Here is a 15,490-nt window from a genome sequence, read left to right on the forward strand (position 1 = left end):
GGGGGCTGGAGTGCTTTTCTCATCCGTCCAATACAGGGATGCTTGTGTTTAACATCCCTTGCAAGGCCGGTGATGTTCCTTCATGGAGAAATTGGCTCTCCTCAGTTTAATTACAGAAAAGCCTCCCCCCCCCCATCAATTTAGGGCGTACAAAATAGTGATGACATCTAAGCCACAGCTGAAAGGTCAGAGTTAGACATTGAGGCTGCTAAGCCATTAATAAGTGGGTTTGCAGAATGTATCACTCGATTAGGGTTTAACCTCTGTGGCTCAGACACACAGAGAAAACCAGACACTCTGAAGAATCTTTTAAGACGACAAAAACTCCCGAGAACTTGACCACTGATGATGATCCAAAGCACCCAGCCTGTTCCCAGTTTCAAAGCGTGGCCATTTATGTGCACCTTTGGGTTTCATTCCATACAAGCCCCTTTCTGGGAACCCAAATCCTGTACAGATAAAAACTTAAGATGCAAATAAATTCTCCCCCCCCCCCCAAATGCAGTCCCCTAAGCCTTGGGCAGCCACTCTTGAACACCTGAGAGGAAAGGCGGCCCATTTATTAGAAGCCTCTGATAATAACCAAAGCTAAGAGTTCTGCTGGTAAGACTTGCAGGCTTTGCAATGAAGCAGCTCTCTGGTTGAGACCCCCAGGCGGCAGAGGAAAGATTGTCAAAGAGAGGGCAAGATCACTGGTCATCTTCAATCGGAGGGAGTCAAACCTTTTCTCAGTATGTAATATGATACTTTCCCTTACAATAACATTCCCAATTCTGGTCCAAAAGGTTTTGTTAATCTCTTTGAGACTAAACCAAACACATCATCCTCTACTTCAGGGGTCCCCAACCCCTGGTCCATGGACCAGTACCGGTCCGTGGCATGCCAGCAACCGGTCTGCACAAACAAAGCCCCATCCGCAGGATGCAGGCAGCACACAAAACCAGGCCCACTCCGGTCCACGCAAAAACCTCTCTCCACAGAACCAGTCCCGGGTGCCCAAAAGGTTGGGGACCTCTGCTCTATTTAACTCTCCAAATCCAAATTGCATGCTCAAAGATAAATTAAAATTTTAGAAGCATATGAGTGAACGTAAGTATAAAGATACTTGCTAGATAAACATTTTAAAAGCTTTATTCTGCATTTTGCAGATAGGGAGAAAAAAAATCAAAACTTAAAACATTTAAGTAAGCACTAATAAGAGCTCTTATACCTTGCCATGATTTAGATTTTATGGACCTGTGTTTCTATTTTATGCATTACCCAGAGACCTGGGTTTACTGATTAATTCAAAGTACAATAAATTATTTTAAAAATCATACAGGACATTCTTAAGCTCATGGCCATTCTTTTAATACTACTAACAACTTGTTTATTGAATCTCACATAGGAAAGCCACCCTCAAAAATTGTCTATTAACATCACTTAAAAAGCAGATGATTGGTTTTAATTTCAGTTTGTATTTTTTAAAAATTGTACCATAGGTACTGCAAGCAGTATGGGGTCTGGCATTTAAGGTGATCATTGAGGCCTACTATGACTATATAGCAGCAAATCTATATCTCAGTTAAGTCAATGACACACAGCAGATGCTCTCTTCCTATTTTGTAAGAAACATATTTATTAAAGTAGACACAAATTACAATTTAGCACAGTTTTCTCTTCAGCAAAGCAGGGTTTGATTCCAAGTTATCGCCGCTTCTGGAAAATGTTGCCACGCCCCATTCCACGTCCCCTTCCTCTTGCAGCCACTGGAGAAAACAAACAGAACACAAAAATCAGCAGCAAAGGACAAACACAAAGACACCCAGTCATGCTGGATTTCGTAAGGAGCCTATCGGATTTCTGAGAAGACTAAAAAGAAGCGAGAAAGCAGCAGGTGGAACTAGTCTCTTGTGACATTTTAAAGCCAATAAAACAAAAGCCATTGTCAAGTTGTGAAGTCCACAATAGGCAACACAAATCTCTTTCCGTCGCTGCTGCTGCTGCTGCTGCTGGAATCTCTCCACTTCTGGAGTCCCATTTGCAGCCTTTCGTGGGTGGTGGGGGAGGAGGATGCAGAGGAGGCTGGAGGTGGGAGCCCTGCTTGTGTCCTCTGGGCAGGGCAGTTCTCAAAACTTCCCCCCTCCCCTCCCCTCCCTCCCTCCCAGCAGGGCACCTCCTCCTCCATCCCCCCCCCCAGGGCGGGTGGAGCGGCGGGCCCAGGCCCCCTGGCTCCGAGAGGAGGCGACTCCAGGCAGGTCACGACCGGGGCATCATCGGCGGTTGGATCCGGTGCCATTCATCGCCGGGCGCCAGGTGGTGTCGAGGGGCCGCGAGGGCGGCGTGTGCGGAGGCGCCAGGGGGCCTTTCAGATGCTCGGGGTCCTTGGTGCAAAACGGGGGTGGGGGCGTCCACGGAGCCCCCCCTTCCCCGAAAGAGCAGCTGCGGCGGGGGCGGCGTCTGCGTCACGCTCGGCCCCCGTCGCCCTGGCACCGCGGCTCCCAGCTCGGCCCGCCCGCCGCCCGCCCCAGCGGCCCCGTCCCCCTCGCCCCGCTTGCCCGCCTCACCCTGCGCCTTGAGGATGGCGGCCTTGCCGCGGCCGGCGCCGGAGCCCTGGTTCTTGTTCTTCATGCTCTTCAGCATCGGCGCGTTCTTCAGCATGTCGGGCAGGATCAGGAAGCGGATCTTGCTGCCGCGGATGTAGACCTGCTCCAGCTGCGCCACCCGCCCGTCGCGGTAGGTCACCGTGATGTTGGACATCTGCGGGGCGGGAGGAGGGGGAGGAGGCGGCGGTGAGGCCTGGGCCCCGGGACCCCCCCCAGGCGCCCCCCGCCCGCCCGCCCGCCCGGCCCGCGCCCTGCCTGGCAGTTCATGTTGTCCTCGGCCTCGATGAGCTTCCCGCGGTAGACCTCGCCCGTGTTGGTCTCGCAGGTGACGATGTGGCCCTCGGCCTCGTGCAGCACCTTGATCGGCACCCCGATGGACATGGCGGCGGTCTGCGGGGGGAGGAGGAGGGGGAGGGGGAGGGCGCTCCCGGCCTGCCCCGCGCGCGCCGCTCTGCCCCGCCGCCTCTATGGCGCGCCGCTCTCCGCGGAGGAGGAGCGGCGGCGCCCCCGGCCCGCCCCCCCGCGCGACGCCCCGCCCCGCCCCGCCCGGGCCCGCCCGCCCAGCGCCATGAAGAGCCCGGCCGAGGAGGCCGCCGCGCCGCCGCCCGCGGGTGGGTGCTCCGGTCCGGGGGCGGCCCCTCGCGCGGCCGGGAGAGGAGTGGCCGAGCTGTGGGCCCCGCTGGCCTTGCCCGCCCCTGCCGACGCGGCGGCCGAGGGCGGCGGGGACGCGGTGCAGCTGAAGGTGCCGGCGCTGCAGCAGCTCTACCACTGGGACTGCGGGCTGGCCTGCTCCAGGATGGCGCTGCGGTGAGTCGCCCGGCCTCCCGGCGGGCCCCGCGACCCTCCCTCCCTCCCGCCGGCCGTCCGGGGCATGCTGGGAGCGGCAGCGGTTCTTCCCGGCTTCCCTTCCCTTCCCTCCTCCTCCGGGGCGCCCCGAGCCGAGAGACCAAGCCTCGCCGATGGGGGGGGAGGAAGGAGGAAGGAGCGAGGCCAGGGGCAGCCTCTGCAAGGCCGGCCGGGACGCCAGGCGGGGGCAGCGAGGAAGGCTGAGGGCCTCCCAAGGGGGCCGGGGGCTGTATTAGGTGTGGACCCCACTCTGCCCAGGCGTTGGCCTTTCGGGCTCCTGCCTGAGCTGGAGACGGCGGGCCCTGCCTTGTGGTGGAAAGCCTCGCTGGTCTCCAGAAGGAAACGGTTCCTTTTTTCTGCCTCCAATGCCCCCCCCGCCCCCCCCACCTGATCTGGCCCCAGGTACCTGAACCTGCTGGACGATGAAGACTTCCAGAGAGCCGTCCGGGAGCTCCAGTTGACCAAAAGCATCTGGACAATTGACTTGGCCTACCTGATGCGTCACTTTGGGGTGAAGCACCTGTTCTGCACCCAGACGCTGGGCGTGGACAAGGGCTACAAGAACCAGGTAGCTTGCCAGGCTGCTGCTGCTGCTGCTGCTGCTCCAGACACAAAGGGGTTCCAGGAAGGACGCTTGCACTCTCTCACGCTGCCCACCGTCTGCTAGAAATCCCTGGGTTGCCTCAATGAGAGGTTTGCCTTTTGCTCACAGGATGCCTCAAAGCCTCTTTTGAAGTCTTCCAAGATGAGCTTCATTGGCAGGCTTGGTTCAAGAGGGCTGCCCCACATGTGTTCTCTTGGGGGAAGCAGAGGGGGTCTCCCCTTACAGACCCTAGCAGTACCTTCTTAGGCTTTCCACCAGGAGAAGGGTTTGTCGTCTAACGTTTGCTCCTTGTCTTCTTTAGTCTTTTTATAGAAAACACTTTGACACAGAGGAGAACCGGGTAAACCAACTATTTGCCCAAGCAAAAGCCTGCAAGGTGCTGGTGGATAAACGGTGAGCTCCAGACTGATGCTTTGCCTTTCTTCTTCTAGCAGGTGATCCAACTGTTTATCCAGTTGTGCCGGGTCTGTTATAACCCAGAGTACCTAAACAAGACTGCACCACTTTCCTGTGTAGCCACGAGGGTGTAGCCAGGAGAACTAACAGTCCTTTGGATGCAGGGATTGAAATTTTATGCTGGGAAATAAATCTACCTAGGATGAGTGGGATATGCTGAGCAAAAGGGTGCGGTGTGACCGAGGCCACTTTTTTCCAGCTTTCTTCCTCCCATTGAAAGTGCTAGAGATAATAAAGGATGGCATTCCGAATCTGCTTGTGCATGGACCAGGGGTGCCAGTTAGTGAAAGATGATCAGCTTCAGCTGAACTGCTCTCCCTACTGCTTGCAGTTTTTCCCACATCCTCATTTCTCACAGGTTGTGGTTCCCCTGCAGTGGATAAGAATATTCCATGGACAATCCTAAGGGACATCCCGAGGCATAGTGTGGCTGTTAGTTTGAAGGGAAAAGTTGGAGAAGGAGTGACATTGATGGACCAATTTGTTCCTTCTCCTTGAGGACAGGAAGGGAAGGATGGAGAGCCCACTTAATAGCTGAACGTGAGCTCAAATAGAGGTGTGAATTGTAGATGTTTTGGTGCATGCCCAGACTGAAAGGAGGCTTTGTGGTTTTGAGAGGAGTGGAGTGGGTAAGAGCAGGAGGAAGACTGTCAGTGGCAGTGACTCGGGGAAGGATCACACAGGCCGTGGATGAGCTGTTGGGACCTTGGTGTTGGCCTAGAGGAGGGAGGGAGGTGCTGGGGGGATTGGAGGGCAGAGAGGCAGGTGGGTATTCCGCCCTGGGAACTACTCACGGGACTGAACCACACCTGCCCTTTTCTACTTTTTTCTCATGAAATTCCTCTGGCTTCTGCTTTTATTTTTATTTAATCCCACTTCATTACTTTTACAAATAAAGTGGCAAAGTATGCTTAATTCTTACAGAATAACAGAGTTGGAAGGGACCTTCTTGGTCATCTAGTCCAGTGGTTCTTAACCTTTTTGAACGAATCGCCCCCTTGAGCCAATGAGGAAGTTGTCATCGCCCCCCTCCCCCAACATAACCTCTCAATCACAACATAGGAAATAATTCTTCAATTTATGCAAACACTTTTTTTGTTTTCTTTAAAATTGTCATCAGGACATATCAATGCAAATAATTTATTTCCAGTCTTTNCTGAAAACAAAATTCAATTGCAAGAAAGTGAAATGCCCCCCCAACAACAGTAACATTTAATGATTGAATTACAAGTGAAATTTAAGATGCAAAAAGAAATATAAAAAGGGCATAAGAACAAACCACGATGCAGGAACTAAGAATTTCCTCTCCCTCCCTCTCCCCTTCTTTCTCCAGGTGAGGAGAGAGAGGGAGAGGGGGAGAGAGAGGCACTTGAGCTTCCTCTCTCTCTCTTTCCTCTCTTTCTCTCTCTTTCTCTCTTTCCCCTCTCCCTCTCTTTCCTCTCCCTCCCTCTCCCCTTCTTTCTCCAGGTGAGGAGAGAGAGGGAGAGGGGGAGAGAGAGGCACTTGAGCTTCCTCTCTCTCTCTTTCCTCTCTTTCTCTCTCTTTCTCTCTTTCCCCTCTCCCTCTCTTTCCTCTCCCTTCCTCCCCCCTTCTTTCTCCAGGTGAGGAGAGAGAGGGAGAGGGGGAGAGAGAGGCACTTGCGCTTCCTCTCTCTCTCTTTCCTCTCTCTCTCTTTTTCTCTTTCCCCTCTTCCTCTCTCTTTCCTCTCCCTCCCTTTCTCCCCCCCCATCTTCTTCTCACCTCACAATCTTCGCTGACAAAGCAGCCAGGACTCCGGCGCGCCTTCCCAGCCAGCTGGGCCAATGGTCCCGCGGCTGGAGATCACAGGGGCTGCTCTCTCTCAGGGCCGTGGCTTGTGGGAAGGCTGGTTTGCTCAGCAGAGGCTCTGGCAGGCTGCTCCCAGCGGGGATTCCAGGCTTCCCCGTGCGGTTCCCCGACCACGTGTACCTCGGACGGGGCCAGCCAGGGAAAGGGACTTCCTGGCCGTGCTTCTCCCAGAGGGCGGGGCGCCCGGGCACAGGGCCAATCAGGAGCCCTGCGAGGGGGCAAATCCGCTTGAGAGAGAAAGAGAGAGAGAAGCACAAGTGCCTCTCGCTCTGTCTCTCTCTACAAATGGCGGAGGACGCTCGGAGCTGCAGGGGAAGGCTCAAAGGTGTCCCCAAAACATCTTGCTCCATCGCCCCCTATCGCCCCCTTTTCATTCCATCGCCCCCACGCCGCCCCTTTTCATTCCATCGCCCCCCTGAAAAATGAAATCGCCCCCTGGGGGGCGGTACCGCCCAGGTTAAGAACCACTGATCTAGTCCAACCCCCCTGCTCAAGCAGGAGACCCTATACCATTTCTGCCACTTATTTTCCCCATGACAACCCTGTGAGGTGGGTTGGGTCAAAAGAGGGACCGACTCAAAGCCACCCAGCCGGCTTTCGTGGCTGACGCAGGACTTGCACTCCTGGCCTCCTGCTTTCTAGCCTGTTCCTTCACCACTAGACCAAGCTGACTTTGTTCTAAATGCGGAAACCGCCAAAAAGTTCCAGGTTTTGTTTTTTCCCCAAAATTGGCAAAATTTCTGGAGCATGGTATGTAGCAGTTGTGGCTTTGAAATAAAACATCCAAGTGTGTGCATCCCTGGGCTCCTGCCAGATGTTTTGAGATTGGCTCATTTTGATGGTAGCAGCCGGTCGGTTTTTCTGACTAGAAGCAGGAGGGAGCAACAGGTAGGAGTCGGTTGATCAAGCCGTCTTGGGGTTGACTCCCTTTGCAAGGGGGTGTCCTCAGGGGCAGGATTGGCCCCGGTTGCTGTTGGGGTTCTACTCAAAATATGGGAACTGTGAATGATGGTTGCCTGACTGAGCCTCACTAAAGTCAGATGAGTAGGGAGCAGCCTAGAAAAGGTGCAAATTAAAGTGGGTTACGCTGCTTTGGAGGATACCAGCCGCAGGCGTGCCCAGGATGGGATGCACAAGTTTCACGTAGGGAAGATCCTGCTGGTTCTTTAAGTGGTCATCTGCGGATTCCCCTGGAGTGGCTTCCAGCCTGTGTTGACATTGGAAAGCTGTCGGGGCCTAACTCAGCCTTTGGGCAGGGTGCCGTTGTGGAACAGCTGCATCTGTCCGAGGAAGTTCCCTTCCTTTATCTCAGGCTTGTGAACTAACACAGTGGTCTTTTACTCGCAGAACTTTCTTGGCAAGGGGATGGCAGATGGCCACTCAAAGAACCACAGTTACAGGTAAGCAACCTGTTCTTCTGCCTTGCGGTCTCCGCACTCACACAGAGGAGAGAGTAGCAGGCTGGAAGTGGGGCAGGGTCCTAGCCAAGTAGATCAGGACTAGAAGCTGCTTCTGGTGCAAATGAAAAATCCACCTTGTGCTTAATGGAACCTGGGAATGGAGGATGTGCTCTGGCTACCATGACATTGCCAGTGGAGAATATTTGTATCTCAGGGTTGACATGAGGGGTCCTTGGTGCTCTCTGGGCTTGCTTGTTTTCTTGCAGACGTTTCGTTATCCTAACTAGGTAACATCATCAGTGTAATGTAACTAGCACTTAGTTACATTAAATTATTATGTACTTTATCCTGCTTTTTAAAAAATGTAAATAGTTGCTAGCAAAAAGAGGGAGTGTCTGTAAATAACCGTTTAAACTGCCAACATCTATGAATTAATATTGTGGAGCCGAGGATGTGCAGTGAGGGATATGCACATCTGAGACTCTTCAGAAAATGCTTTGCAAGAGAGAGGCTGGAAAATTGAGGATGAGAATGCTAAATTCACTTCCAGGGCAAAGGAAATCTTGGGCCATAGAAGCAGGGAAGATATGAAGAAACAGATCCAGAGGCAAATCCTTAGATATGCATTCAAAAGGTAATTCCTTTCAGCCGAAGAGCCCGGAGCCGCTGGGCGTTTTAGCTCAAGAAGAGGCTCTTTGTTAGGGAGTGCCTGGAGGCCTCACCCTTCCCTATCTGGGCTGGGAACCCCCCAAGCAGATGGGGGGGGGAATGGTGCTCTTGGACCTTGTGCCTGGAAGACAGTGAGTGTCCCTCCAAGGGGAAGGATCGGGACCCCCGCCCCACCCCTTTCCCAAGAGAGCCGGGCACAGCTCCAGCCAGGGATTGTGGCCCACCGGGAGGTCCCCTTTCTGAAAGGTCAGAAGGTCCCCTTTTCCAACAAGACCTCTGTCGGTGGGCGAGATTGTGAGTGAGAAGTGGTTGGTTTCTTTGTGTTTTGCTTTGAGTTGTGTTTTGGGAGATGAGGAATAAGACAAGGCGCTCATTTTAAGTTCATGTGTGTGTATGAAAACCCATCAGCTGTATAATTTATGCTAATGAATTGGACTATTTTAATTAGATTTTAGTTTCCCCCTTTTACCTCTTTTTGTGCGGCCTCAATCCTTTGAAGCCCCCGGCAGGCAGGCAGGCAGGCAGGCAGGCAGGCAGCTGTAACCTCAGCGTGGTCCTTGGGCCAGAGAGTGGCATTGGGCATCCTTTCTTGAGGAAGGTGGCACGTGCTCTGAGGCAAAATGCCAAGACGAAAAATGGGCCAAGAGGGGGGAAAGTCCCACGCTTTGGCGGAAGTGGAGTCCCTGTTAAGGCTGCTGCTAAAGTAGGCCAAAAGGAATCGGGGTCCACGGGATCCTCTCATTGGGCAGGTGGGGGGAGTGGTTCTCATTTGCCCTGGTCCCACTTACTGGCTGGGCCCCCTCCAGTGCCGGATCCACGAGGGGCTTTGTTTTCAGCCGCTGTCGCAGTGCACCCACAAGAAGGCTGTGCAGATTCTCTGTTGGAGGCAGATTTGGTACTTTTATTTTAGCAACATATAGATAAATTGATAATTGATGTTTTTGTAGAGGGGGGCAGCATTGTGTATCTCACCTGATCTGTATCAAGCTCTCGTTTGGGGGATAGAATCACAAACAAATAATCCAGAGGTGAAAACAAAGATTTCACTCATTTTCTTTATCTAAATCTCTGCCCGTGAGTTGACCCTTCTGGTGCTAGCAGGTAATTTCAGTGCTGGACGGTGGGATGTCTAGTTGAGAAGCTGCACTGCTTTGGGGAGGGGGCAAACAGGCCAAGCGGGACGGGCGGGGCACGTGCTGTACACAGAAAGGAAATTAGGTCCGTCTCGGTTACCCAAAGTTGTTTTTCTTAAGTAGTTGATCTTCCCCACTCAGACCTGTGGGATTCTGTCAGAATTTCCAGCCTGGAGGAGAGCTTTAACTCAATCAACTCAGAGCCCAGTTTAGTGCTCTGCTCTCCGCCGCAGGTATAAATAAAGGTTACCGGATTTGTCTTGTGGCAGCGATGTGGTGGGATCTGCCGCTCGTGTTTTATTACATTGCCCCCCTCCTGGGATTCCGAATGCGTTTCACTTCCCCCGTACAGCAAAGTTTCTCCAGCATTCAGAGTCCCTTTGCGTGCACACTCCTCGCTCCGGTCAGGCTCTCATCCTGGGAGGTTGCTGGATTCTGCCACACGACCCTCCAAACTGGGTGGCAGCCGACATCGGAGCAGAAGGTGGAGAGTTTGCTCCAGGGGGCTCCTTTCACGCTCAGCGCCCGGCCCGGCTGCCTTGAAGTCGAGGGGGGAGGGGAGGGGCCGGATCCAGTTCAGAGGCTGCTTCCAGATCCTTTTCAGGCCCCTGAGAGTGAGAAGCAGCTGGTGAGAAAGGGCGACTCCAGTAAAGCTGTGCAAAAGCTGTTCCTGTGTGGCAGATGTAGGCAGACGAGGGAGGAGCTGCCTGCTAAGCCCCTCCTGCCTCCCTCCCTCCCCCCCCCAGTGGCTCTGACTGCAAAGATGTTGGCTGGAGGGCCAGGAGAATGAATCCAGGCTCTGTCTGTCGCCCTCGCTGGAGTCCCCCTGCCTTTTCTCCAAAGGCTCAGGCTGGCCTCCCCAGGGCTCCCTCCGTACATCCCACAAGAGTCCGCTGAGGGGATTGTGCAGAAATCGTAGCCCAGGAGGAGTGGGGGGGGGGGACTCGGGCCTGGGTCTCCTCAAGCAGCGTCTCCCTTTGTCTGGAGGCTCTGCCTGCGTCTGTGAAGGGCGTCTTTCTCCGGGCCTTGTCAAGTCGTGGCTGAGCCACCATCTCTGCTGCAGGCCTCAGCGGGGGCCCCGTGAATAGCCTCCCCAGTGGGGGTCCCTGTGAGAAACAATGATGGAAGACCCCTGAGGAGGAGCCCTTAACTTTGGGGGTCTTGCTTTTAACTTTCAGGAGAAAAAGTAGTAGAAAACGCTACATCTGCTTGTGGATGCAAGAAACATATATGTGTAGGTTTACATACTGTGCTTTCATTGTAATTTTCTTTTTTTAGTTTTTTCTTTGTTCTGCCTAATTAAATAAAGCAGAAACATTCCTTTGAGGTCAGAAAGGTTATACTAGTTGGTGCTTCTGAGGGGAGAGCCACTTTTACACAACAGGAGATATTGTTTTATTTGTACAAATAAAGATATTGCTTTATTTATACGCTATCCAGAGTCCCTCTAGGAGGGAGATGGGCAGATGATAAATAAATACTATTCCTGAAGTAGACGTTTTTGGCCCGGAGTACTCCAGGTCCCCCGGGCTCTTCTCTTTCTCGGGGCTCCTGGCGTGGGAGACCTTCTTGAACTCAGGTCTCCTCCTTCCCTTCTCCGGCAGCACGGTGACCATCCGAGACATCCAGGAGCACCTCTCACAGGGCCACATCGCCATCGTGCTGGTCAACGCCGTCTTGCTGCTGTGCGACCTCTGCTCCAGCCCGGTGAAGTATTGCTGCTTCCTGCCCATCGGCCAGAAGTGCTTCTGCCGCAGCCCCGACTACCAGGGCCACTTCATCGTCTTGTGTGGCTACAACAGAGCTTTGGGGTGCATTTATTACAACAACCCTGCCTACGCGGACCGTGAGTAACTGCGCCCTCGCCCAGGTGTCGGCCTCCAACACCACCACCACCCGCAGCTCTGTGGGCCTCTGGGCGCCTCGTTTCTCGGGCAGTGTGGTGGGGTCAGGCGATCCCTCTGCAAGCGGGCTGTGTGTAGGCTGGGTGCCCTGCTCAGTGGTGGCAGGAGGGGCTGGGCTGTGGAGCCCCTTGCCGCTGCCCGTGTCTGACTCTGGTCCCGCTCCACAGGAACATGCAGCACCAGCATCCATAACTTTGAAGAAGCCAGGACCAGTTACGGCACAGACGAGGATATCCTGTTCATTTACCGAAACAGCTGACCCTCCGGCTGAGCTCCCAGCTCACTGCCATCGTGGCAGCCATCTCAGGGCTCGCAGGCCTCCACTCCTGGACTGCGCCGGGCTGGAAGCAAAGGAGGAGAGAGACAGAAGGGAGGAGAACGTATTTATGCCACCTTACAGCAGAAGGTCCATTGCAGTCTTAATAAATTACAGAATGTGGTTTCAAGTTGGGGGTCTGTCTGGGGACCCCAGGTGATTTTGCCCTGGGGGGTCCCAACTCTGGCCCCAGACCGAAACGTGGCCAGTTCCCCCCTCCCTAAAGAAAACTGAACTCTGCGCTCTCTTCTGATGCTGCAACAGGATCCGGTGTGGTCGCCCAATCCGAAGTCTGCACCCCTCCTCCCTCCGAGGCTTTCCCAGTTCAGCTCTCTTACCTGCTCCGGCCAGGCTTCTGCCTGCAGCACAGCCAGGCTGCTGCCCTAGGAAAAAGCAAATCTGTACATTTTTGCACATTTGAAGTGTTGAGATGCGGACTGTCCTTTCACGGGAATAAAACTCAAAGGCAATCCAGCTCCCTGAATTCCGTAGGAGCAGCTCCTATCCCATCATTCACAGTTTTTGAGTCTTCTGATAAAAATCAAGCAAATAAATTAAGTCATAGAGGGAGAAGGCAGAAAGGAAAGAAAGGAATCGGTGTCCTATAAAGAAGAGTTCAAAGGGGGGCTTCCCAGAAGGACACACAAACACCCCCAGCAGTCGCAGTCAGTGGCTCCTTCTGAAGCCTCATTCCCACTTAGAGGGACTTTTTAGGTGAGACAAAGTTTTGCAATGTTGGCAGAAGGAAAATGTTTCTTTCAGAGGACTAAAATCCTTTATGTCTACAGGTTTTGAATTGTGTGAATCAGCACTTTGTCAATCTACCATTTTGAATAATGTCCATTTAATTAATACTCTGTGATTAGATTATTTGTGAAAGGCTGCCAGTTCTGGCTATGCTTCATTTCGTCTTTAAAAAAGAGAGTATTTCGTAGACAGCAGCTGCGTCCTCCTGCTAGTTCAGCGGCCGCAGTTCATCAGCATTCTCCTCACTGAGCTCATCCAAGACTCATGTGTGCCCAGAAGTCGGCTTTGCTAGATCCAGTCAGCTGTCCCTCCCAACTAAGCCAGGGTGAGGCTGCTGTCTGGGCACAATCACTCCTAAGGGGCTGCACTTTTAGCCGTCCTTAACTCCTGCCACTTAAGTGAAGCTGTGGGCCTGCGTGCTTGCCCCAAACTAGCCACCCAGGTAATGGCCACTCTGGACCTCAGCCTGGCTTTGCCAGTTTTAAAGTGGCCACAGCAAGTCCAAATATGATCCGTTTGGGCCCCGAGAAGGGCTGAAAGCCTTCAGGAGGAGGGCAGGCGCCCCCTCCTGTCCGGCAGAGTCTCCCAGCTCCTTGGTGTTGCCTGCTGGGTGGGGGGAGAGCTGTGCCCCTCTGGGAGGCCCAGGTGTCTACCTCATCACACCGTATTTGTCTCTGCTCTCAGCCGGGGGGGGGGGGGGGCGCTTCTCTGGTGGCTTGAAATAACTCTGTGCTGTGTGTCTGCTCTGTGGTCAACTTAAACTCTTGTAAGTGCCTGTTAATGGCAGAGAATTCCGGGGAGTATCTTTGAAGCCACCCAAGTGGAGCTGCTGCTTCCTAATTCTAGCCCAAAGAAAGCGAGGCCGGTGAGGAGCTGATGGAAGTGGGCAAGGGTGACGTTTTATCAAATGGGACCCTTGTTGCTCCCTTTGGGTTTTCTGCAGTTCTTGGAAAGGGAGGGGTCCAGCTTTCAGAACCTTTGCTTTGCAATGGGAGAGTTGAGGCGTCCGAGCTCTTTCTGTCTTGCCCCGCTCTTAGTACTGGGTTTGTTCATAAATAGTAAAGAACGTGCTGCTTAATCTTCTAGTCTCCAGTTTAAGGGTGCTGCTTTTCAGGGGCTCCCTCCGAACAAAGCCCAGCTGAAACAGCTGTTTTCATAAACAAACTCATTAACAAGGGTGAGGAAGGATTGCTTGGTTACAAGGCGCTATCCTCACAAAGGAAACATTCACACAGCTGAGGTTGGCCCTCTGGCCTGGCATCCCCCAGACATGGGATGATGTGCCTGCCGCCTTAGAGGCCAATGGGGGGTGGGGGGGGGCTCCCCAGTCTTGGTGCAGAACCTGCAAAGGGGACAGGAGAGGCTCCGAGTTCTGCCTTCCTGGCCGAGAGGGCAAAGCTGCTCCTGGCGGAGCTGCGGGCGCAAGGGAAGGGGCTGGGAGGGAGACCAAGGCATTGGGACAGTCCGAATGAGGCCTGCCTGGGCCCTGCACGTTTTCTCTTCATTTGGGTGTTCTGGACAAGGAAATGTTTATGCAAACTTCATGATCACATGAGAGTAAAAGGGAAGAAAACCTGTAAAATAAGTTTTATATACAAAAGTATTTGTAAATCACTCAATAAAGCCTGCTTTCTTGAACATGCTTAGACTTTTTTTTTAAGATGGAATGGGTGAAGTGGCTAAATCAGGAAAAAATTCACTGGTTTTTCCTCCCAGATATATCTCCTGCTCTTTCTAGGCTGCTGCTTTGCTGGTTCCCAGAAGATGGAAAGAAAATCCGTCCTTCAAGGAAGATGCAGTTTGATTCCTTTAGGGGACGTGACATCGCGACGTATTGCAACTTTTTTTGCATTGCCAGAGCTGGGGTGGGCACGGCCTCCGCATGATGCAACCGGCCTGTGGGCCGACAGTTTGACACCCCTACGAGAGGTGGTTTTGGGAGCTCATAGGCTGTGATGGAGCACAAACGCCCCCCCCCACAAGTGTCTACTTTAGAGGGAGGGAGTCCCAATGTGGAAGGGTGCTCAAGAGTGACAAATTGGAAGCTGAAAGAGGGAGACTCCCAAAGCCACAGGATAAAGCCTGCCCTACAGGCATCCTCCTGCCTGGTTGTCAATCCACCTTGGGAGTGCAGGAGGAGGGACTTGCTTATCCCTCCTCTCAAGGCAGGTGAGGAGGGGTCCCGGAGGACAGCTGCCAGCCTCTGGAGGAACTGGTTCTTGAAGTGGGGGAGAGGAAACAACAGGTAGGAACTGTTAAGAGAAGGCTGGACTGGGAAGAGGCCAGCAAGACCTTGGGGGGAGGGGGGGCAAAAGACCAATGAAACCCCCCCTCCCCCCCAAACCTGCCCTTCCTTGAAGACAGTCCACCCTCCCGTTATTCTTTGTGTGCATTCTGGAGTGAGAGCCCCATCTTGACCTGTGCAATTCCCTCGGGGAGTTGAGCAGTGCCACCGGTCACTAGTCTAAGCTCAATGCAGCCAGCGGTCTTTCCCCCCCCCCCCAGTCTTGGCTGTCCTTTGGCTCAGGTTTTTCTGAATCCTTAAATACTGCACAAAGAACTGAACACAATACTGGAGGTGCATAAAAATACTATTTAACAGAATTATGCTGGGAGAACAAATACCACAGTCCTGGACAAGAGCTTTTATATCTTTGATACCGAAGGATGATAAGGAAATTTTGGAACTTAAAGACTATAGACCTATTTCTTTGTTGAATGTGGATTATAAATTTTTTGCGAAAGTTTTGGCTAATAGACTGATGCAGATATTGCAACACTACGTACATGATGATCAAACTGGATTTATATCTGGAAGATACATGAAAAACAATATCAGACAAATTGTAAATTTACTGGAATACTTGGATAAGAATAATCAAGTACCATCGGCCTTTATCTTTCTTGATGCGGAGAAGGCCTTTGATAAACTGGAATGGCAGTTTCTAAATAAAATGTTGGATTATATGAACTTTGGAGACCAATTCAAAACAGCTATAAAGG

General features: G+C 52.9%; 2 protein-coding genes across 2 annotated transcripts; one reads left to right on the forward strand and one right to left on the reverse strand.

The window, feature by feature from the left end:
• Positions 1-997: 997 nt before the first annotated feature.
• Positions 998-2,984, reverse strand: SNRPD3 (small nuclear ribonucleoprotein D3 polypeptide). The gene is made up of 3 exons (XM_015818623.1): positions 2,841-2,984; positions 2,547-2,739; positions 998-1,748 (listed from the first exon to the last, which is right to left on the reverse strand). The coding sequence occupies exons 1-3, from the start codon at positions 2,964-2,966 to the stop codon at positions 1,687-1,689; spliced, it is 381 nt and encodes a 126-aa protein (XP_015674109.1). The 5' UTR covers positions 2,967-2,984; the 3' UTR covers positions 998-1,686.
• A 390-nt stretch (positions 2,985-3,374) lies between these two features.
• GUCD1 (guanylyl cyclase domain containing 1) lies at positions 3,375-11,374 on the forward strand. The gene is made up of 4 exons (XM_029284625.1): positions 3,375-3,392; positions 3,834-3,999; positions 4,337-4,428; positions 11,125-11,374. Exons 1-4 carry the CDS (start codon positions 3,382-3,384, stop codon positions 11,372-11,374), a joined length of 519 nt encoding a protein of 172 aa, XP_029140458.1. The 5' UTR covers positions 3,375-3,381.
• The last annotated feature ends 4,116 nt before the right edge of the window (positions 11,375-15,490 follow it).

Source organism: Protobothrops mucrosquamatus, unplaced genomic scaffold, assembly GCF_001527695.2.
Source record: "Protobothrops mucrosquamatus isolate PMUCROS unplaced genomic scaffold, P.Mucros_1.0 scaffold769, whole genome shotgun sequence".
NCBI lineage: Eukaryota > Metazoa > Chordata > Lepidosauria > Squamata > Viperidae > Protobothrops > Protobothrops mucrosquamatus.